The sequence below is a fragment of the Myxocyprinus asiaticus genome, chromosome 7 (assembly GCF_019703515.2).
Source record: "Myxocyprinus asiaticus isolate MX2 ecotype Aquarium Trade chromosome 7, UBuf_Myxa_2, whole genome shotgun sequence".
Taxonomy (NCBI): domain Eukaryota; kingdom Metazoa; phylum Chordata; class Actinopteri; order Cypriniformes; family Catostomidae; genus Myxocyprinus; species Myxocyprinus asiaticus.
This window is the reverse complement of record NC_059350.1, coordinates 34,912,380-34,938,273: the sequence shown is the minus strand read 5'-3', so window position 1 is coordinate 34,938,273 and position 25,894 is coordinate 34,912,380. Positions and strand designations below refer to the sequence as shown.

The 25,894-nt window shown below is 35.9% G+C and overlaps 1 protein-coding gene across 1 annotated transcript; it reads right to left on the bottom strand.

The window, feature by feature from the left end:
• Positions 1-241: 241 nt before the first annotated feature.
• Positions 242-25,894, bottom strand: cpe (carboxypeptidase E). Its single transcript, XM_051703371.1, has 9 exons — positions 25,406-25,894; positions 10,798-10,994; positions 6,592-6,759; positions 6,359-6,476; positions 5,798-5,980; positions 4,365-4,504; positions 4,125-4,224; positions 2,341-2,459; positions 242-1,779 (listed from the first exon to the last, which is right to left on the bottom strand). Exons 1-9 carry the CDS (start codon positions 25,653-25,655, stop codon positions 1,681-1,683), a joined length of 1,374 nt encoding a protein of 457 aa, XP_051559331.1. The 5' UTR covers positions 25,656-25,894; the 3' UTR covers positions 242-1,680.

Here is a 25,894-nt window from a genome sequence, read left to right as displayed (position 1 = left end):
ACGCTACACTTTAAATTACTGACTGTCTCATATTAGGGTTGTCTTGAAGTTCTATGTGCATTATATTATACATTTAGGTGTTTTATTGTTTCATTACCTAATACTGCAACAATCTTATACTTCCATTCATTGTAATGTTAATTACTAAAGAATATTTGCAGTGATTCAGAATAATTTGAAAATTAGCTTTATAGACAAAACTGAAAAATAAAAAGACAAAAGCTGAAATACAGAGAACTGATTGACAACAGAAAGGGAAGTTTATTAACTTTGTGAATTGCATTATTCAATAAAACCATCAATACATTCATAATACAAGACTTACTATTGAAGTTTCAAAAGAGAAATATATAAGCTGGCTTGAAATGCCATTTTATGACATTTAGCTTTGGGTTTAATTTTGAATTGCATGACATTTCCCACAAGTCTTAGGTTGACACTTGGTTGGGGTTGCCAATGAAAACTTTTGGATGCTGGATTATAGAATTGATCATAATGCTGAATGATTTATAATTTGTGTTTAACATGTGGTATTTCATATTAGAGAAAACCAGACAAAAAGGACAATATATTACAGAATGTTAAATAAAGACTATAGATAGTACAGTTGTGCATTTTGGTACAGATTAAAAAACCTTCAGATTTCTCTCTACATCTAAATAAACGTATATTTGTTTATTTGTGCCATTAAAATTTGCTGTTTCATGGTCCGAAATGTAACTCTCTGCTTTACAAACATAGATTATACTAAGGTTATAACTATTTAATTTCCTATGTAGTTCTTATAACATAATATAGAAGTTCAGTTGATAACCTCTTCCATTTTCTTTCTGAACAATTATCTGGATATGAGATTCAAAGTTATTAAAGTATTAATAAATGAAACAGGTTTATCAAAAGCACTCATAACATTATTTAAACCCACATGACAGTGTTTGAACAGAAAGAGACTTGTGATCATGCGTAAATGAGTGCTGTCTACATTGGCTTCAGTCATAGTCAGTCACAAACAGAATAAATAGTAATAATCATTGCTGACACGTACTGTACATTCATCACAACACAGTGCTCTCTGAATGGTTGATGTGACTGGTGACCATAGCTACAAAAGAATCTCACAATGTCAATGTAAAACACGTTACAAAAGAGAAATAGATCAGTCAAACGGCTTCCACAATATCAACGGTTGCTTATTCTTTTGTATGTAAATGTACCGTATTTATCTTTGCATGCCTGCAGGAAACTCAGGCAGATGATACACAATGCCTTCAAATAACATTAATCAGGTTGATTGATACTGCAGTAGGATCAACATTAAACTGCATTGTTCTTTACTATAGGGGCACTTCACCAAGACTACATAGCATTTAATTTAGTGGTGATATATGTATTCATCCATATTTACAAGGGCAACCTTTGTCTAGTATGGAGATACTTTAACAAGCAATATCCTCTGCAAAACAATATAGCCAGCTTTACCAACGTTTGCATTTGTCAACATGTATGAATTGCTTAATGTGCATTATGACTGTTCTATAAATATGGTATGGAGTCCAGATGCAGTGCCTCTAATGTAAAGCAATCAAAACAAACTAAATTTGAAGTTGATGAAAACACACATATGACAACAATAAATATTTTACACCCAGAATGCTTGTTACGGCCTCTTCCTCAACTCAGTTAGAAGTTCAGCGTCTCTGACATCATCTTCCACCAGTCCATGAGTTCCTCTTTCTCTTCCTCCTTCCTTTCTTCCAGCGACTCCAGCTCAAAGTCCAGCTGAGAGAGGGGAGGCATGAGAAAAGGATGTTAAAACTATGGAATAACATAAATAGAACTATGGGAATAATGTTGTGACTAAACAAAATCCAAAATAAATCAAACCTGTGTTATATTTTAGCATCTTCAATGTAGTCACCCTTTGCCTAGAATTTGCAGACATGTACTCTTGACATTTTCTCAACCAAATTCTTGAGGTATCACCCTGGGATGCATTTTAAACAGTATTGAAGGAGTTCCCATCTATGTTGGGCACTTATTGGCTGCTTTTCTTTATTATTTGGTCCAAGTCATCAATTTCAAAAACTTTTTTTTTTTGTAATTAAATGTTAGTTTTATAATGAAATAAATTAATATGTTGGCACAATTATATTTTTGTCTACAAAACTAATTTCAAACATTTAAGCATACACCTTCAGATCAAAAGATCATGAGAAACATTTCAGTCAAGTGTTTCAAAACTTTTGACCGGTAGTGTGTGTATATATATATATATATATATATATATATGTTATATACCATTGTATGTGATACAGTATGTGTATAGACAAGTGTGTTTACCCGTGTAGCAGGGCTGTGGGGAACAGCCACTTTCTTCACCACAGTAAGGTATCCAGGAGCAGATGCTGATACTTTGTAGTTGCCAGGAGCCAACAAGCGCCAATAATCACCATCCTTAGCTGAAGAAAAAGAGACATATTTACATGTGAACTTTTTTGTTTCCCACAACAATGTGCAATAAATGGCCACTAGAGGGCAGTCCAAGCGTTCAATAAAACTTTATGAGTTCTCTAGCTCAATGGTTCTCAGCTCCGTTGGTGTGTATCGATAGTTTAAAATACTTATTAGGATTCATTTCAGGATTCCAGATGTTTCAGGAACTGTCAGTATATATGTTGTAGGCCTACCAGTACCAAATCATTTTAGCTAATTTCTACATTTAAAGGGATAGTTCACCCAAAAATTTGAATTCTCTCATCATTTACTCACCCTCATGCCTTCCCAGATGTGTATGACTTTCCTTCTTCTGCAGAAAACAACCAAAAAATTTTAGAAAAATATCTCAGCTCTGTAGGTCCTTACAAGTGAATGCAAGTGAATGCACATGAACATTTGTCCTTTTTACCATAAATCTCCACTTTCACTTTCAAAAAGTGAAAGAATGTGAAAGTGGAGATTTATATTAAAATAAAATTACTTAAATATTGAACTATTTCACACCCACAGCTATCATATAGCTTCTGAAGATATAGATTTAACCACTGGAGTCGAATGGATTACTTTTATATGACCTTTATGTGATTTTTGGAGATTCAAAGGTCTCGTCACTATTAACTTGCGTTGTAAGAACCAACAGAGCTGAGATACTCTTCTAAAAATCTTCCACTTGTATTCTGCAGAAGAAAGAAAGTCATACACATCTGTGTGTGTGTGTGTGTGTGTGTGTGTGTGTGTGTTTATACTACATTGTGAGGACCAAATGTCCCACAAGTATAGTAAAATCTGAGATCCAGCCAGTGGTCTCCACGAGGGAAATGGTTTATTAAACATACTAAATGATGTTTTTTTGAAAATTTAAAAATGCAAAAAGGTTTCTGTGAGGGTTTGGTTTAGGGGTTGGGTTAGGGGATAGAAATTATCGTTAGATCGGTATAAAATCCAAAAAATGCATGGAAGTCTATGGAGAGTCCCCACAATGATATAAAAACATAGTGTGTGTGTGTGTGTGTGTGTGTGTGTGTGTGTGTGTGTGTGTGTGTGTGTTAAAATGCATTGAAATACTAGTAGACTTTTAAAAAGCAAGGCTTAATTAAGTGCTACATTGCAAAATGTTGTAAAATGTACAAACACAGAGTGAGTAAATTTTACTTGAAACAGAGTATTGCAAATTAAACATCACTTGAGAATTTCTAATTAAGCCACCAAGAATTGTGTAGCCTTTACTTAAAAAATATAGTCTGTTACATTTACTAGCAATTTCTTTGTGGAAATTGTATCCAAGGTTTTTTTAAGGAAACCCAACTTCACATTTTTTTTTTTCAGCGATGTTGAAAAAGTGTAAATACTGTAGCTCTGTGCCACTATAAAAAATATGTTGGAACATCCCGACCAGCCTGACATTAAGTAGCAACTTTGGCTCAAATAATTGCATGAATTTGAGGTTGGACTGTCTGTTTGGATGACCAATTACATCCTAAATGAGTGTTCTGGAAGCCTGTGTGAAACCTTTGTAAGCCTATTTTTGCAATTCTGTTCAGCGATGTTAGTGGCATAAAAATTACACACTTCACCTTTCAATATATTTTCCTTTTAATCCAGACGTGGGCGTGTACTTATGTGTGTACCTGTTGTGATGTCATGGTCAATTCCTTCAACAGAGATAGAGGCATTTGAGATGCCGTTGCCTTGAAGATCACGAACAAATCCTGCCACTCCTCTGTGAACCTATGAAGGACAGGAGGGATCAAAAGGGATAAATATACCCCCCTTCTAATCCCCGCTATGTGAGTTTGAGCTTCAGTGAAACAAAACAACTCTCTGTCAACATTTTGTAACAAATGTAAAAGCATAGGAATCAACTGTACCTGCTCTATGTAGCTGACAAGTGAGTTGCGGTTCTGGTCCCAGTATTGCTTGAGTGTGTCTTCGGGAGGGAACTTATCACAGCTCAGTTCCAGAGTAATCTCAAAACAATTGCTGCTCAAATAGTTAAAATCCTGCATACCTGAGAGAGAGAGAACGAGAGAGAGAGAGAGAGAGTAAGCATATGGATTTAACACAGGTTTTCACAATATTCTTATGTTGACTGTCTTTCATGTTTGTAGGCTAAGTACATAAATATTCAGGATAAAAACTAAAGCTGACTTTTAGTTTACAAAGTTTGAAATCATTATCCGTTCCCTTTGCAAATTCATGTATTAAAGGGTTAGTTCACCCAAAAATGAAAATCCTCTCATGATTTACTTACCTTTAAGACATCCCAGATGTGGATAACTTTCTTTCTTCAGCAGAACCGAAGTGAAGATTTTTTTATAAGCATATTTCAGCTCTTTTTGTCCATACAATGGAAGTATACAGGTGCCATCAGTCTGCTGGCTATTTGACAGTCTATAAGTCATATTTAGGCAGCATAAAAGTAATCTGGGATGGCTTAAAAGTAAGTAAATCATGAGAGGATTTTCATTTTTGGGTGAACTAAACCCTTAAAACCATCTGCTTTTAGCTGTACTGAAAAAGAGCTGGATGTATGTTACATCGAAAAATATCCTGAGAACGTACAAAATCCTTGGCATCATTTACAGTGAGGTCCAAAAGTTTCAAGACCACTAGTGAAAATGCTTCTATTTAGATTTGTTTTTCTAATGTAATAAAAAAATTTGTATTATAATATAAATATTTTAATTTTAATGTATAATAATAATAATAACAATTATATATATTTATTATTGCATATGAAATATATTTTTTATATTTATAATATGTTTAATACTATTAATAATTATATTAATATTACTACTGACATTCTTAATATTGTTAATTAATCAGTATAACAATTCAAGTGAAAATATTTTTCTTAGTATTTGGAATGTCTCCCTTTTGCTTTAATGACAGCATGCACTCAAGCTGTCAAGGACTCCATGTGTTTGTGCAAAACCTGAAGATTAATGTTATGTCAGCATGATTTGAGAATATTCCAAATGTTCCATGCATCTTGTGTGCTCTTGGAAGTAAATCTTTTGTATGAAGGAGTTAACATGATCATTGTCACAAATTTGCTTCCCTTTGATTAGTGACCTAGAAATAGTGCATAATTTTAAATAGTTTTCTTCATGTTACAAAATATCATAATTGTTTAAAATTTTTCAAAATCCTTAAACTAAATGAATAGTAAAAAAAAAAACAAAAAACAAAAACATATTTTTAATGTGGTCTAAGACTTTTGGATCTCACTATATATGTTTATACCACAACTGATACAGGCACCAGATGATTGATTTATTGAAGATGTACACTGTACCTCCAGGTACACTGTACCAGGCTCCTCCATTAGTGATGCCCTCTTTAAAGCTGGAGTCGTCATCGTTCTTGCGGCATGGCGGTCGGTTTGGGTCGGACATCACTGGGTTATAGCTGGAATAGGCCTTAGCCAGACTCTTAAACACCAGATCATCTGGACTAGCACTGTACTCATGTGTAGAGCCTGGAAAAACAAACATAGAGAAGAAAGCTTTTTACTAGATGCTGGTTCTATCATTACCAACTTTGAACTTTTGACAGTTGAAGTTTGAATTAACAAGTATTTCGTTGGTCCATTTGAACATTCCGTCAATGTAAGTCTATGGGATTTGTCCGCTGTGCAAACAGTAAGTCTGATCATTTAGAAAAAACATACTATATTCTGAAGGTCTGTACTGAGTTTGGTGGATGTAGCTTGAAAGAAATTTTGGTCTCGGTTTAGGGATTTTTGAAAAAACCCTAAACAAAGTTTGTAGAATAACATAATTAGCAAAAGTCAACGGGAGGTCCTACACAATATAGTATTTTGTGTTTGTTTATTTTCTTGTGTGTAGTTTCTCACCACTGCGTGTCTCATCATATGGGTAGTTGGCCACCACATCTCCACCATGCAGATTGGCTGACAGGACAAATGGAATGTCCATAATCCAGTGAATGACAGCCTTGGTTTCTGGTGCGAGCTGTAACACACACAGGTCAAATTATACATGCACATATTCATTTTACCTGCTGTTATGCTCCAAATTGTGTAACACTGCTAATATTATGCAACAATATTTGTTAACCCTCTCTCACCTTTGTGTTTTCATCTACGGCTTTCTTCATGTTTTTCAGGAGGTGGTTGTTGGCTCCTCCCTCCCTTTCGTTCATGTAGACGAAGCGATCAAGGTCTGGAAAGTTCCGGTTCAGATCAATACCCTGAGCATTACTGCGGCCCACAAACCAGTCCTTCATCTCACCAGGCTGCACACACACATTATGAAAAATAAACTCAATTTGTAAAGGAGTAGTTCACCTGACCCAGTCATTCCAAACCTGTATGCTGTTATTATTTTCCATGGATCACAGTTTGAGAATTTTTGGAGAATCTTACTGTAAATCTTTTCAAAAACAACCAATGTTCATAGTATATAATATTTACAGAACTACTATCACAACATTACATCAAAACAACCTCACTTTACAAAAGTAATTCATAATAGTATTAATAGTAAAAGTATTCATAATAACAATAACATAATAATGGACTGTAAAAAGCGGTAACCTGCGATTGTTACCTTAAAGAGCTATTTCTACCTGACCTAAAATTACTTTTGTTGATGTAACCTAATCTAGTCAGATTGATTCAGACATGTTAAATAATACTTTTTTCAGTGTGGGCAAATAATCAAAGCAATCTACTTATCCTCTCAGTATCTAGAGTAAAAGATTAAAGTTGCTGTATATTTAGAATTGAGAATATTATAGTTGTGAGATTCTATTACTGTATATTTACATTACACTATTAAAATGCAGCTGTCTAAATTAAGTTTCTGAGATTATGTTTAGTATCAAAAATTGCTGTTGAGTTTAGCACTGGGAAGGAGAATGTTCTATGCCTCATACGTCTTGAACATCAAAGTCAGGACTAGACGCCTGTTCATGAATCTCCCACTAACATAAAAATCTCTGAAACAGAGAATCATGAGCCAAAAATTGACTTTTTTCTTATTTTTCTGATTTGATATTATATACCTCTGGGTTTAAATAAGGTGGCTCTAGAAAAAACTGCCTTTGTTTTGTTCCAAATCATGTGATGTGTAACTGAGAAACATTTTGTGTTGATATGACAAAGCAATCAAAAGTTATAGCGTTACAAAAAGTATTTATTCTAGTGTACAAATACGTCTCCAAGTGTCCAAAAGCCTCTCCAAACAAATAAAAAATAATAAATGCACTTAAGAATTAATTACACATGCAAACACAACAATGACTAAGGGTTTGCATAGCATGCAGACATGATGTTAGTAATGAGATTTCACAGAAAGAGTGCCATTTGATTCAATGAGTCTGCATCGAGTCTGTCATGTACTTGGCGCCATCTCCTGGTGGCCATATGTAACAGTCACCAATCACATGTCCCTCTGCCCAAATATTGATGATTTTTGCACCGATCTGAACCCAGTCCGGCTGGTTTAGCGTTCCATGATGCTACATAATTTCCAATGACGTTATCTGATCCAGGAAAGTTAATGTGTTTTCAGCTTGATTGCAAGATGCCAGATGGCCAGATGGTGTGCAAATTGTGCACATCGTGCTTCATGTGGATTATCTAATGATCTATGCATTCGATTACCTTTTGTGTGGGCTCGTTTAATAGATAATTGCCTCCTTACTAGGTTACTAATTTATGCTATGTGATATTTTATGTTCTGTTTATTTTCCGTGAAGTTATAAGTGAAAACGCAGCATATAAGCAACTCCTGTTCACATGAAACATAAAAGTCAGACATATACTTATCTACTACTCACTATATTTTTGTCTGTGAGTAAAACAAATAGGCTGGTTGTATTCTACTCTTTGAGACCTTTACAACATCATATGACACATTGCTACATTTCTCCACTTTTTCTCCCCAATTTGGAATGCCCAATTCCCAATGCACTCTAGGTCCTCGTGGAGGCATAGTGACGAATCTCAGTTGCCTCCGTGTCTGAGACCGTCAATCCGCGCATCTTATCACGTGGCTTGTTGAGTGCGTTACCGCGGAGACGTAGCGCATGTGGAGGCTGTACGCTATTCTCCGCGGCATCCACGCACAACTCACCATGTGCCCTACCGAGAGCGAGAACCACATTATAGTGACCACGAGGAGGTTACCCCATGTGACTCTACCCTCCCTAGCAACCGGGCCAATTTGGTTGCTTAGGAGACCTGGCTGGAGTCACTCAGCAAGCCCTGGGATTCTAACTCGCGACTCCAGGGGTGGTAGTCAGCGTAAATCTCGCTGAGCTACCCAGGCCCCCGACACATTGCTATTTTATTAGTTTGATGTTTGACTAATTACTAAAATATGTACAGTGCAAATTTTTTTTTAAAATTAATTATAAAAATGGAAAGCTTCTGATTTGTCTGCAAATTTCAAAGCACTTGTTCAGTTTTGGTCATAATGCCTACGTGAATTGTAAAGTAGAGCTTCTAAGCTTTCAAACAATACATATTTTGTGTTGGTCAAGACTGTAGTTATTAATTTTTTTTTTCTCACAGGCCCGCTCCAACCAAGCTTAAATTTATAGTTTTTCTCATGCCATCCCAGATGTGTATGACTTTATTTCTTCAGCAGAACACATTTGAAGAAAATAGTCGTTAAAATGCAAGTGGATGGTGATCTGACCTTTGAAGCTCCAAAAATCACAGACAGTCAGCATAAATGTCATCCATACGACTCCACTGGTTAAATGAATGTCTTCTTAAGCGAAATGATCACTTTTTGTGCTAAACAAATCAATATTTAAGTACTTTTTTACTATAAATCAGCCGGTCAGCAGCAGTCTGCGCATTCACAAGAGGGCGAAGTTCACGTGGCCTCTCGTGTGACGTATTCGCTTTAGAATGTTATGGACATAATCTCAAGTTTTTTTCTCTCGGTTGAGACACCCAGGAAGAGTACACAAATATACCATTGTGAGTAAACAACCTGATACAAATACAGATCTAAACCAAAACCAATTAAGCTTTTGTACAGCATTCTTCCTACTCAGTTATAAACATTCCTGCTCTTTCGGGTGTGGCACGTGCGTCTGTTATCACGTGAACATGTCAACGCAATTACATCACACACGGATCCTGCTGTGAAACAGAAGCGATGATTTATAGTTAAAAAGTACTTAAATATTAATCTTTTTCGTACCAGAAGCGATCATTTTGCTTCAGAAGACATTAATGTAACCAGTGGAGTTGTATGGATGACATCTATGCTGACTGTCTGTTCTTTGTGGAGCTTCAAAGGTTGGATCACCATCGACTTGCATTTTTTGGACCTACTGAGCTAAGATATTTTTCAATTTTTCTTCAAATGTGCTCTGCTGAAAAATGAAAGCCATACTCATCTGGGATGGCATGAGGGTAAGTAAATGATGAGAGAATTTTCATTTTTGGGTGAACCAACCCTTTAAAGGAATCAATGTTTGAATCAACCTGACAACATTATGTTACACCAACAAACTAATTTTAAGGATTAGATTAGGTAGAATTCCTTAAAGTTACCTTAAAGGTCCTTAAGGTAACAGTTGTAGGTTACCATTTTTTACAGTGCAGGTGAAAGATAAACAGTTAAACAAATTTAGTTTACTTGGCATTTTGCAGATGCTACATGACACTGCAGGAAATGCCTTGTACAGTGAGTCTGGCTGAAGAAGGAAGTTTGAATATAACTGTTACTGCTTTAACGTACACGTAAAACTATCACTATCTTTGAAACAAGCCTTTACTGCATACAGTATGTGATCTCTCCATTCAATTGAAATTACTGTCTAGTGAAATCTGATATTTCAAAATACTGTACCCACAAAAGATGTAACCTCTGTGCTCAAAGTTGCCCAGAGAGGACTTTCCATCCACACCAGAACTAATCACAAAGTTGCATGAGTACAGGCAGCTTAAGGATGTGGTGAACCACAGTAAAGTGTTATGAAATCAGCACCCCTGCATTCAGCTAAACACACATATACACATAACATAGCACATATATGTTATGCTAAATTATGAGGGAGCCTGTGAACAGCTTAGTGATAGCTCAAAACTCAGTATATTGTGCAACCACAGTCAGGATAATACAGCTACTAATATGACGTGATGAAATGCATATCATGTTATCTTGAGAGGTTAGTAAAAATTCAAACATTCATCTATCGCCTACACAGAGCAGATTAATTCAGACTTAGTCCAAGATGTTTTTAAAACAATTAGCAGATCCTGATCAAAGGATCTCGCTCACCAGCTCTGGGATTTTCACGTGTTACCTGTGAGGCTGCTTTCTCGAAGCCATCAGGATTCATAGAGGGCATGATGTGAATGCGTGTGGAGTGGATCAGGTCAATGATGGTGTCGTTGCCCTCCTGGTACTCGTTACAGAGGTACTGAGCCAGGTAGATGAGCAGCTCTCTGCCCACAGCCTCATTACCATGCATGTTCCCAATGTACTTAAACTCAGGCTCACCTGTCACACACAAAAAACAAACACATTCAATGAGAGTACACTGTATACCAGCGGTTCTCAGAGTGTGGTGTGGCAGCGTAAGGGGGGAGCAAGATCATGACCTAGCTCTCTGATCTTGTTCTAAAGTTTTTGTAGTTTCACAGCAGGGTGTGACAAAAATGTGTATACACATGTGCATTAGATTAACTGACAAAAACAATAACTAAAAGTTGTTTTACCAGTTATTTACGAATAATTTGAAATTGAAAGTTAAATGTGCTGTTTAGAAGTTAATGACTACAGAAACATTTAACACAATCACACTAGCTGTTTCCATCCAAGTTGCAAATTCAGTTTATGCGAAAAACCATAATATCGCAAAAAAACAATGTGCGTATAAAGCAGCGTTTCCATCCCATGTGATCAAAAGAACAAGATCTTCACTTCCAGAGAAATTGTACCACTTAGACTCTTTTATTGATAAAATACTCACGGTTTAGACCACTCAGACAAAACACTTTTCTGGGAGCACTATGTGTGCGCATTCCTCCTTCCTTATGTCTTTGCCGTGCGGATCTATAATATATTTTTCAAAAGTGTCAATAAACCTGCTCTTCGGCACAGTTCAATTTTGTATTCAACTTATTTGCTCTGCAAACTCTATGCAAGCTTTGGATTTTCTAGACACCGTTATTTGAGGATTACCAGAGCAACATTTCAGATGCAAGATTGGTCCGTTGGAGTTATTCAGTTACATTACTTTTTTTTGTTGCGCATCTAGTTACTAATAAATTCAGTAGGAGTTTATTCAGTAAATGTGTTTCCATCATAGTTTATGTGCATTTCTTCTTATTGAATAAAAAAATTATCCACCTCAAGCCACCTACCTAAATTATCCACCTACATATTTTATGAGCATTTTGGAGATTTTATTTGCAACTTGGTGTTTCCATCCAGCAGTTTTTATGCGATATCCCAAAATGTGCATCAAAATATGTGGATGGAAACCTAGCTACTGTCATACATTTTTCAAAGACAACATCCATAGTAACATACCAACTGAACTGACCATATTTTATATAGTATATTTGACAATTTGTCAATAATTCAGTATTATTACATACATTATTGATTTTATTTCCATGGTACTGGGTTAGGATAAATAAAGAGATTCATCTGAACGCTGAACTTAAGATTAAATTAAACGAAAGGCATGAAAAGCAAACTGAACAAAATGCACAATTTTAAGGCATTCAATTCTTAAAAAGCTTTTGAATCAGAATGACTTTATTTTTAAAGAGTCTTTACAGGGTTTACTTGCTATAATGTAAGTTGATGGTGACTCCTGTATGTTAAGCTCGAATGAAAAAAACATCATAAAACCACACTAAAATAATCAATATGACTCATTGAACCTCATTGGTTTTCACTTGGTCTCATGACCAAATGTCGTGACGTCAAATCGGACATTTTGTTATGAGATGCCATGAGAACTGAGGTTTGATGTTATCAACCTAGCTACTTTATTTGAATTAAGCGTTACATTAATGATTTGTTATTTTATCGTTCAACACACAAAGTGATTGTATGGCTTCAGAAGACTTAGAATACAGTACATGATTCGTACTGATTATTTTTACTCTGATTTAATGGTGTTTCTCTGTCCTTTTTCGAGCTTGACAGACCAGAGTCACTATTCACGTGCATTAGAGCAAATAAGGAAGCACGGAAGAAAGATAGTCAGTTTGAAGTGACATTGGAGTGAGTACATTTTTGGAATGACTATTCCTTTCACTGCTATTCCTAAGGACAACTTTCATGCTCTTGCAACATGATGCTGTACGTTTTATCTGTTTACTTTAATGACCTAGGTCTCCCATTGTTTATGGAGTGTGCTGGCTGAATCTAGCCTGGGTTGTGGATTTACTGAGAATTATTCCTCTGAGAACACCTTGCCAGATGTCAAGATCAACACACACAGAGAAAGACAGAGAGAAGTATGGGGGTTTTAATCTACCTAACATCCATAATGCTGGCTTGACTGAACAGATGGAGTCGTAATCAGAATAGGCATACATGACTTTTCAAATTTTTTCAGATATGCCAGTCAGTAAATATTCGTAATGATAAAAGTAGTGCTCTGCATTTACACAATCACCCTCCCTAACAATCACATGCTCAAATCACAGGCATTAATATAGACAAACACAAGCACACACAAACACACTTCATTTCTCAGGTAACAAAAGCACAAATCATCAGAGGTAAGGAAAGGACATTTGTGGTTTTCTTTATGAGAAAAATTGTGATGTATGAGTTAGCTTATAAGAACTATTTTGATAGTTAAAGCACACAATACGGACTATTTGCTCTGATAAACAGCTTACAAATACACAATGTGTAAACATCAGCTGCCTGCCATTGTGCTGTAAGGAGAGTTTAAGCACTGTATGTTAGAAATATCCATTTTAATAACTGCGTGAGTCTGAAAAGGATGTTTACATTGGGTAGAGCTGTTTAGAAAAGCCAAATAAACCAGTTTAACTGGAAAACAAAGGCATACAGTATTGCATGCATGCACCCATGGACATTTATTCGCCATGCACACACACACACACACACACACAGATTGGAAGCAGATGGAAGCACTGTTTTATTCAGCAGGGGTCGTTGCAGGCTCTGGCCTTCTTATAGCCTTCTATTTCATTGCCTCCCCTGAACATCTATATATTATACATCTTCCAATTAAAGAGCAGCATGCACAGAATATCCACAGTGTGTGTGTGTGTGTGTGTGTGTTTAAACTCTTAAATAAGAACATATGCCCCTGTCACATTTACAGCCAGCCTTTGAAGCTCCAATTACTTCAAAATTAAATTACAGCCAAACTCTTTTGCAGATGTTAAAGTCAAAGCAAACTAAGTATTCCCAGGCTGGTCCACAGGAAATGTGTGTCTGAATGAGTGTGTGTGTGTGTGTGTGTGTGAGTGTTTTCTGTTTTGATTTGTTTTTTTAACAAAGTTTACTGAAGAGTTTATGTCAGGATCTCCTGTGTAACATTAGTTCTACACCACAAACCTTTATTAATTTAATAATATCCTTTCTACAGAGGGTATGGCTGTCTCTGCAGACACACAAAAAAGTTAGTGAATAAAAACACTGATGTGTAGCAATATATCAACGGAATGTATTGTCTGTTGTGTTTATTTAATACTGGATATAAACCCATACACTGTCAAATGAACACATGGCACATAAAATTAATTTGCAAAATTCAGTCTGAAATTATTCAAAAACTTTATTCTGCGACATTCATAAGGGTGTAAATACAGTATACGTTGTGACAACAATTTGATTTAATAACAATAATTTGACAACAAACATGATGCATGAAACTGGTCATGATTCAGTTCGATTTGATAAAATTATTGAGTCAAATAATTATTTTTAATATGCCGAAGACACAAGCATAACTGGGGACAGTTGACAATGTAGTGGAGTTTTGACATAGTAAATTTGATGCACTGAATTTTTATTGTCAGATCTATGCATAAGGCAACCCCTAGTCACACACCTACAGAATAAAATGGTCAGAGGGTAAGGGTAACACTTTACCATAAGTTTCTATACGTTAACATTAGTTCATGAATTAGGTATTATTTTTGTAGCATTTATCAATCTTGGTTAATGTTTCTTTTAAAATATATAATATTGTTCATTGTTAGTTCATTATGCATTAAAGGAATATTCCGGGTTCAATACAAGTTAATCTCATTCAACAGCATTTGTGGCATAATACTGATTAACACAAAAATGTATTTTTACTTTTTACTTGGTTCCAGTGAGGCACTTACAGTGGAAGTGAATGGGGCCAATCCATAAACGTTAAAATACTCACTGTTTCAAAAGTATAGTCACAACAAACAATATGTGTGTTAACATGATTTTAGTGTGATAAAATCCCTAACTAACCTTTTCTGTGTAAAGTTATAGCCTTCGTTGCCATGATGATGTAATGTCAACAAACCCTAAAACGACTGTAAAAATTATAATTTAAACAAGTCTTTACAGCTCAAATAATACATGAGTTCTAACAGATGAATTAATGTAGGTGCATTTATAAAATTATAAGCTTCATATTTCTGCCTTTAAACTCTCCAAAAATTGGCCCCATTCACTTCCATTATAAGTAAAGGAGGGGCAAGTCAAAATGACTTTTTGTGGTAATTATGCCACTAATGCTGTCGATTAAGCTAAACTCATAGTGAACCCAGAATATTCCTTTAACTGATGTTAATGAATACTGTACAATTGTAAATATTGTATTAGTCTATGTAAAAAAGTAACACTGACTAACATAAATGCTGCAAAAGTATTGCTCATTGTGATACTGTGATACTAGATACTGTGTTAACTAATGTTAATATATATAACTTTATTGTATAACATTAATGATCAGTGCATCAGGGTGAGCAGTTTTTAGCAGAAGATGTACGACAAGTGTGAAACTCCCCTTTAACATGAAACACTCTGTTATGGACTCTTTTTCCGCCACCTTTAACACCATAAATGTAGTGAACTTTTTATATTTCCAATTGTACAAATATTTAGTGTAAAATTATAATATTGTACTTTGTATTACATTATCCTGAGTACGTTTTAAAAAACAGTTACCACAGCTGCGATGAATCTTCTAACAAAAAGGTTTGGCCTATTTCTCTCTTCTTACTGTTATCCAGCGCTCTATATTTTTATCTTCTTTTGCAAAGCTATGAAAGCATAATAGTTGATTTTTTCTTTTGCTGTTGGAGTAAACGGGTAAGCAAAAATTAAATTTCCTGTGGTCTCCCATTCACCGGCATGCAAGTTTACCCTGCTATGCATCTACTTCCGCTATCCAACCAGGATATGCGAAAAGGGTCCATAGTGCGCCATCCAAATAAAGTGAAGGTGTCTTGATACAAATGATGATGAGGAAATCATCTGTTGTACAGATGGGGAGAGAAAACTGCTAATTTATCAGTGAAACAGACAAACAGAAAGGGTAAAATAACACATTTCAAAGCTATACGATCTACATCACCTTTCTCTCTCTAAACATATTCAGTAACATCAACACCACACACACGGATGAAAAAGCATCTTATCATCATCTCTCTCTATCCCTCTTTCTCAAAAAGAAAATAAACGTCTTGAGAACAAGCAGAACTGCTACACAGCATCTGTTAACCTCATTTACAACAGAATGCCTCAAGAAGACAAACATTTAACATCTACCATTTTATTCACTGGTGGTAGGTCTACTCATAAACCCTGACAAATAAAACGTCACAAAAAACTGTGGTGCTGTCCAGGGCCGGCCCGTCGTTTTGTGGGGCCCTAGGCAAAATCAACATCCATAGAACCACAGCAAACGTAATGAGTAGATTTTTTTAAGACAAAGCACTAAAAAATAAAGTACTATATATAGCTCGGTAGATGACAAATAATGTGAACAAGAACTTTTTCCCCAACATGAAGATGTTAGGTTAAAATGTACATAAATATTTATGGGAAAGTGTGTATTTTAGGTGCTGTGTCAAGTCAGCATTTCTTCACCATTTCAAGTTTTTCACCATTTTAATCCCCTCTCAATTTTTTCTAGAAGTAGGCTATAAATAAACTTGTGTCTCAATTAATATGAGGTCATGGAAACTGCAAGTATAATAATTACAGATTAACGCTTTACAATATGGTTGTATTTGTTAACATTAATAAGTGCTGTAAAAGTATTGTTCTTTGTTAGTTCATGTTAACTAATGTTGTTAACTAATGTTTACGAATGCAATCGTAAAGTGTTACCCATTACAGTTTACAAAATAAGAAAATGCTGTTTAAAATAGTTTTAGATCATAGAAAGTACTGTATGTCACACCGCAGGACACTGCTGACAATGCTTGAAACTTCATGTAAACTACCCACATAACTATACGTAAATGTTTATTTAGAGAAAAAAAAAATCAATGAAAACATCCTTTTACATATTTTACAGTAAATAGTGCCTACAAACATAACACCTAAAAATATATAAAAAATTAACAAATTTAAATATATGTAAAGTATATAGTACACACACACCTCTTAGGGTGCTTTCACACTTGGTTTGATTGCTTGGACTGTACCTGAGTTTGTTTCCTCCCCCCTTCCCCTGCCCCTGCTGGTCTCTGTTCACATCATATTATTTGGGTCTGAACCGCGGTCCGATACCGTCATCAACGTGAGTACAAGAAGCAGCTGTTTAGTCAATGTAACTAGGTAACAACTCAAGAAGACGTCAGCTTCACTGTGTTAACTTTGTCTCTTTGGATTTACCACCAAAAATTTACATGCACAGAACAAAACTCATTTGAATCACGCGGTTGCATTGAATGTGCAATGATGTGATGAATGTTAGCATCTGTCTGCTGCGAGCCCGCGGATGTGCTGCAAGAGACATGAAGCAGGGGCGGATTTAGGCATGGGCGACATGGGCAGCCGCCCAGGGCAGCATCTTGCCAGGGGTGGCATGGGGCTAAAAATACTATCACTGTGATAAGAAGTGTCATTGGAATTCCCAGTAATGCATTGCTGTATGAATAAATTATGCAGATTACTGTGTACTGCTTATAGCTTTACTGTTTGCTGAATTTGCATACACTGCTGTTTTTGTATTTGCAGTAACTTTCGGTTATTTGTCATTTGTTGCTCAATCACAGCAACTTATACTTAATATGTTGTTTTTGACTGTCACCGTTATTGTGATCTGTAGGTCAATTAGATCAATTTGCGTTGATCACAGTAAATGTGTGCATCAGGATACTTTGGGTCATTAAGATCTACAATATAAAAGTAATTAATATTTCTTAATGTTAAATGTTGTCACCAACATTTCCTGTAGGTCAAGCCGGCCCTGGTGCTGTCTATAGTGACCAAGTACTTGCCAAGTTTGTCCTAATTATCCTTCAAACACTTATTTGTTATTGTAAGGGACATGGATAAGAAAGAATAATTTCATTGAACAACTTCAAATGAAGTGCAATAAATGGAAAGGGCAAGAAGAAGAAAATAGCAGCAAAAGAAAACACTTATGTTAGTTTGTTAGTAATATGCAGATCACCATGTATATGCCTACAGGGATATTCCAATAGTTGTACACTCAATGGAGCATGTAAACATGAAAGCATATAAACTTTTTCAGATTAAAGGATTCCATAACTAAAAAATGGTGTGCATATACAGGAAATGTGGTCCATAAAAAATTCTTAAAATGAAAATGTATCAGTGATTATGTTAATGAGTTGAATATACAATGTATAAAGTGGTAACCTGCAACTGCTCCTTTCAGGTGCTATTTCAACCTGTTCAAACCCTTACTATTACTGTTGTTGGTGTAATCGGAGCACATGACATGAAACATGAAGCACATTTTTAGGCTAACATTTCTTTCAGTCTAAAGTGCACGCAGGTTATTCATGGTTATTAATTCCATCTACATCTTTCCCACCTGTATCATAAATATTTATTGCACATACAGTATATAGGACATTATTGACCTCATGTAAGCAAACCTCTCTGTCTCTGTGTGGGCTGTGGAGAAAATGGTACCTTCCAGTGAGCGAAAGTTCATTAATAATACATCCTAGAGGGATTCCACATCTGTCTCCATCTCTCTCTGCATCTCTCCCTCCCTCTCTCTCTCTCTCTCTCTCTCTCTCGTGTGTGTGTGTGTGTGTGTGTGTGTGATGAAATAAGCTGTGTGCTAAAGAGAGGGAGAGGGTAATGAACACAAAAACACTAAGCCAATCCTTAGATGCACTTTTTAAATTTCATATTCATTAATTAGTTATTTTGAACACAAATATAGTTCATTATGATTGGCTTGAAATTTCTTTCCCCCCAAAAAACAATTTTCTCTGCAGTGGCATTGTCGTTCAGATTGTCTCTTAAAATGGATGTCATACATGAGTGAAATTTGTGTGTGTTTCCACTGGAGAAGTGTGCTGAATCAATTATCCTGAATGAATGCTCTCCTTTGGTCAACATAGCCATGGAAACAACTGTGTTTATAACGTTACTGGAAGTGTTTGTGCATGTCTTTAAGAGGCTAGAGACTTGCGTCAAAAGCACACATTTTCTGCATGACTGATTGAATGGATGGATGGGTTTAGTAGGAAGGTTTAGAAAGAAGGAAATAAGAACGGTGAGGAGGGACATTTCCTGTTTAAAAACATGCTTCAGTGGCCTATGTTTATTCGATTAAATCATCATTTTTAGATTTGAGCAGTGGCGTAACTTGGATCTTACAGACCCCAGTGCAAAGAACCTGTCGGACCCACTCCTTGGGGAGCCTGAGTCGTTTATCGTCACCCATCGCACCCAGGCTCTAGAGCGTCTGCCCACCCTGTAGTTACACCCCTGGATTTGAGGTTACGGTTTTGATGTTTGAGGTTAGAGAGAGGAAGAGAGTTGTTCATTTAATATGATAATGTGAGTTTTTGATTAAATTAGAGATTAGAATCAAATCCTTTTCTGCCCTTCCCCTCCCTTTCATTTCCTCTCTATCTCTCTCTTTGATAAGATGAGACAGCAATTTCTGCTCTCTAAGCAATTTCATTTTACATCTTTGGGCACTCTGTTCTCTCAGTGTGTGTCTATCAGGCAGAAACAGAGAACGAAAGAGATGATGAAAGGGCAACGTAATTTTATGCAGGTATGTGATCTGTAAACTGCTGCACAAATTATAGTTAGACTCTGAGGGAGAACTCATGTGGTGGATTGTAATGAAAGAAACTGAGAAATCATAAACCTTGATAAAATAAATGTTGATAGCTCCTACTCAAGAGCCTTATGTATAAAGACTGTGTAGTTATTGTCCTAAATGTGAACGTACAATAATTTCCAAAAGGTTCCTACGAGCGACTTCTAAAACATACATGCACACAAATTAATTGAAGATCATATCCTTATATGATGACATAATTTCCAATTTCTGCCTACACTGGAAAAAGTGGTAACCTACAACTGTTACCTTAAAAAGCTATTTCTACTTGATCCGACCCTTAAAATTTGGTTTGTTGATTTAACTGTATGTATTTAGGTTTGAATCAGTAACGTTAAATAATAATTTGATTTGAATAATTTTTTTTTTTTTTTAGAAAAGCAGATTTTTTAGGGTTATATTTTTTCAGTGCTATGTATAGCCTACCATAGTCCTGTATTTATTGTATTGTATGTGGTAATTTCTGCATATACTACTGTAGTGTTATTCTCAATATAGTCTACCTACTGAACTTTAGCTAGAGCACATTCATCTTGTGTATTCAGCAAGCTAATGGGCAAATGTGTTGACTATATTATGCTCTCACATGCTCACTCAGCAGAGCACCAGATGGCCTGTTTCTGATTGCATCCCAGCCCCCATGGCAGACGGCATTGCACACTAATTCTTTCACTCATCCTCTTCCTCATCTGACTGAGCACAGGGAAGCGCATGGCTCCTAGTGTTAAGCTGATCTGTTTCCAGGGCAACAGCTATTTCTGCCCAGCCGTAACACTCAACACTAGCACCCATAACAGAGTCAGCTGACAACGGGGCCTCTCTTTGATATCCCATTCTCTCTCTCTCTCTCCCTCGCATCTGTATGCTGCTGCTGAGATGCAGCTAGTTGCCAGTAGCTACGGGGCGTGGGTGGTGCTGGAAACTCATCTGGTAGCAATAAAAGACTTAATGCAGTGAGTCATATCTACGCAAACACGCATACAGAGAGCCAACCACTATTTAAAGAATAGGGCCCCTACCTTTAGGATAAAGTCTCCCTCTTTTTACTAGTCTCTCTCATACACACCAAAACACTTATGATAATCTCCATAATGAAGGCAAACCTGACCTCCTCATGCCAGAACTCCGCATCAACAGAAAGACTGTAAAAGACTGTTAATCAGCTTTGCTTAATGACCAGATAAACTGTGTCAAATGAGACAGAAAACCAACGCATGTCTTCAGCAATTACTGCTTATAAATTCTGTAAAAATTAAAATGTAAAAAAATGTTTTTTAAAAAAGGTAAATGGGGTTTTCTATTATATTAAAAAAACAATATTTTTGCACTGTAAATTATGATTTAGCCTTATTGTTATCATAATTTAAAATATAGTGTTTGAATAACTGTACTGGATTAGTATAGTTGAGATAACTAAACTATCCAAGTTTTTGTTGGCTGGCTGAATTTGTGATAAATTATCAAACTTAGAAAAACTATTCAGCTGAACTAAAAAATATAAGTCGAGGGAACTATGCACATCATGTTCACATATTCGGATTCCCATGCAGCATGAATAAATTGTGCAATTTGCATTGTTACCATCTTATTTTTCATTGTTTTAGTGTTTGCTGCTTTTATTTATGCTCTTGGTTGTTGTGTTTGATGTCACTTTAAGTTATTTGTCATGTAGTAAGAGCTCATCTTTTTACTGGAGTATGTGTTTGTTGCATGTCACCATCATTGTGATTTGTGTGAAAAGTGTTGAGACCCATGTGTGCGTCTTCTTTATAACCATATACAGTAATATAAAGGAGACAATAGATGTTGGTCTCTTATCAGTCACTAGCTATTTATCCTCAAATGGCAGTTTAAGGCATCTCAGATAATGAGACATCCCAGCTACTGCTATGGTATCCAATGAAATAAATTATTAATAAAATTAGATGAATTTAAGTATTCAATTTGAATTAAGTTAGAATTAAGTTGATTGAACTAAGAAAGTCAAGTTTATATAATAAGACATTATGTTCATTTAACAAGTTATATTAATTTAAGGCAGCACGAACACGTTTTTAAGATGAAATAACACATTTTTTAAAGTGTAGTTCATGTGACGAGAATTATTTGGCTGAACAAGACATTTAGCGTTTAACGAAAAAACAAATCCTAGTTGGCTAAAGCACTATGGATATTTTTTACTTTTCTCCTTTATTGCGTTGTAAAGCTAAACACTTTAGTTGTGTGAGGTACTTCAGTCAAAAGTTGAGAAAAGTCAAAAATATCTTGCTGCCTGATGCCATGATATTTTGAGATTTCTCCACTTTTTATTTTTTACAGTGTGGGATTTTTGGGGTCCTTGTTTATGTATGTTTTTTACTATTCAAATCAGCAGGTCTCGGGGGAGACTGATGATGAAAAATTCTGATTTATACTCCTAAATAACTTATGCATCTCTACAGTAGACTATGTGGTTTCAGTATGAGATGTTCAGTGATTAGCTTAATCTGTCTGTCTAATTCCAGTCTGTAATGGGAGTACATCCAAAACATAAATGGAGCACACCAAATTAACTCATCAGTAAACACAGCTTCAGATCAAAAGGCTTTATGATACATATATTTATACTAAACATATAGTGGCCTACATACATTACACAATTTTAATATTAAAGGGAACATTACATAATTTCATGTTTAAGCCTATATTACCCAAACCCAAACAATACCTGCCCTAGTTGGTGCAACCAAGTCACCAAAAACCTAATAGCACAGGGCTCCTGAAAGTCCTGCATTATAGGTTTAAATGCCCTACTTTACATTGTGTTCAACTTGTTCCACAGATTAGAATAAATAACTTATACAGAGGTCAAATATAGCCTATAGCCTATATATAATTAAAATATTACTTACATTAACAATGTATAGCGTAATTACAAGCTGTTCCAGACAATGTTGCAGGCTATTACTCTTTAATACATATGTAATTACATTATAATGAAAATACTTCAACGTAAAGTGACATTTTTCTTTTAGCTGTGCAGGCCTAATTGTTTTCACTATTGTATTGACCAGCTATCAGGCGTGATATGCAATTACAGACCTTTCTATGAAGGTAAAATTGTACCTAAATGATTTGCATGCGCAGAGTAGATTTATGAAAGCGTAAATCAAATTGCAAGCATAAAAATAAATTGCATGCGCACAGAAAGATTTGTAAAGGTATAAATCAAGTTGCAAGCGTAAGAAAAAATATTAGCAATACTTTAATGCTTTGCATAAGTGTAATTCATGTGTTGTGAATCTGTAATTTCATATTAACACAAAGTAAGAGTGGTGTGTATTCTTCTGATTTTTCCGTGCTTACACTTTTGGCACTGTTTTTGTGCCTAAACACGGCCAAAAACATTGCAAACCTGCAGCGATATGCAAGCAAAGAAAGATTGTCATGAACAGTAAAAACGGATTGACCGCTTAGAATCAGTCTGTGTAAAATAAACAACTGCAAACGTGTAAATGACTTGTTTGTGGCATAAATATTTTCCAGAAATAATCTGATATACACTGTTCCGTTTTCCCTTTGTTGCGCTCACACTTTTGGCACAAATTTCTCACTGACAAGAGTTTTGCAAGTGAGAGGGGGGAGGCAGGTCTACCTGATTCTAGTAACCAATCAAATGAGGTTTTACTTGACCAATTTACTCTGACCTGATTGGTTTAATAATGTGACAGACAGCTTGTTCTTCATATGGCTCAGTGTCATTCCTCTGGGTATCTCTCCTCTCTTAAATATTAAACTGAAATATTAATACGTACACGTTCTTTTATTGCGAGTGTAAAGTTGAGCTGACACCATTTATTGATATACATCTCAATCTGGTGTTCAAATGTTTCTTCTTGTTGCTGTTCATTATTTTAATTATATTTTAATTACTTTCAGTTATCATTGTCATGGCAATAGGTGGATGGAAGGACAGATGGAACTTGCTGGTATCACTGAACTCATTCTAAAAAACAAAATGATATAAGTAAACTATCTATCTATCTATCTGTTCACAAAGTTTTATATGGCTTATTTTATTAATTTGTTTTCTAGCGTGAGTTCTGTGATACAAGCTAATTACATCTATTCACCAAAATTCCTTGCCAGTGATAATTAATAGTAAATATAATTACAACGTGTATGTATTAATATTTCAGTTTAATATTTAAGAGAGGAGAGATACCATGGGGAACAACGCTGAGCCATATGAAAAACAAGCTCTCTGTCACGTTACTAAACCAATCAATTCAGAGTAAACTGGTCAAGGAAAACCTCATTTGATTGGTTACTAGAAGCAGGTACCACCTTCCCCCTCGTGTTTTCAAAACTCTTTTCAATGAGAAATTCGTGCCAAAAGTATGAGCGCAACAAAGGGAAAACGGAAAAGTGTATATCGGACTATTTCTGAAAATATTTGTGCCACAAACAAAAGTAATTTACATGTTTGCAGTTGTTTATTTTACACATACAGACTGATTCTAAGTGGTCAATCCGTTTTGCTGTTCATGACAATCTTTCGATGCTTGCATAACGCTGATTGCAGGTTTGCAATGTTTTTGATCGTGTTTAGGAGCAAAAACAGTGGTAAAAGTGAAAGCGCGAAAAAGAAAGTCAGAAAAATACACACCAAATTTACTTTGTGTTAATATGAAATTACAGATTCACAACACAAGAATTGCGCTTATGCAAAGCATTAAGGTGTTGCAAATATTTTTTTCTTACAATTGCAACTTGATTTATACCTTTACAAAATGTTCTTTGCTTATGCAATTTATTTATACGCTTGCAATTTGATTTACCCTTTCACAATCTTACTCTGCGCATGCAAATGTTTCTGTCACGCTTGTAACTTCATTTACGCTTTAAAAAAAATCTTACTCTGCCCATGAAAATCATTTAGGCACTATTTTACCTTCATACTTTTCCTGCAAGGCTGCAACGCTTGCAAAATGGCGTCCACGCGCAAAGTGAGCTGCTGTCATCACATTTCCAAGAGCAGAAAAACACCGATGCGCACCTGCGCGTCACAGTGACCCGATAGAAACATCCATGCAATGATTTATGAACCACACGCAAAATGACTTAATTAAACAACGCAAACCATTTGTGTCTAGTGCAATAATTGACCAACATGAATTTCAGTATTTAGAGACCATTTTGCATTGTCACATATTTGACATTACGGAGATTAAAATTTAAAAATTAAATAAAAATTGAATGTCTCAAAATAACCATTTAGTTGATGCCTTACTTCCACTAATTAGATGTTGTTTGCGTAATTTATGAACCTCTCACACCGTCAGTATTATGAGGTGTATTCATTTTAAGACCCAATTCCATCGACTGGAGGAGAACAGAGGATAAAACGTGAAATACCTAAGTCAATACGAAACACACAACTGTGACTAAGATTATTTCAATAGAAGGGTCACTGTCATATGAAAGCACCCTTTATTGATCGGTGCCTTTCATTTATGACCTTATCAAACTCCATTCTGGGTAAAGATGCCACATAATGGAAAATACGAGCTTTATTATAAGGCTTTATAGAGCTTTTTTGAATTATGATGTTATTGTTTTTCTTTATCATAAAATGGCAGTGTTGATCTCTTACCAGGCTCATGGACCCCGGGGTTGTCGCTCATCTCCAGCACCAGAAGCTCTTTGCCCTCATAACTCTCCCCAATCGTGTAGATGCGGGTAATGGAGGGGCACTGCAGCCACACTGACACCAGCGCTTTCCGCATCTCCTCATATCGGTGGTACTCAAACGAGATGCCTCCTTCCCCTGCAGCATCCCCGCCCGAGGCCAGGGCCAGCATCACCAAAGCCCCGCAAAACACCGCCGCCGCACGCACCTTCATCGCTCCGGTCTCTTTAAACACTTAACACGCTCTCTCTTCGTGTATCTGTCTCTCTTACCACCGCTGTATTTCCTTTCAGGCCTATCCTCTCACGTTTTCTGCGTCGTGCCTCGTATGGAACCGCAGAACTGATGCGTGAGCGCGAGTCCTGACTACCTGTTTAAACACGGGAGCGCGCTTGAGATAGCGGACGTGCAGCGCGAAGCTGCTATGAGCACAAGATTACACACGCGCAAGTA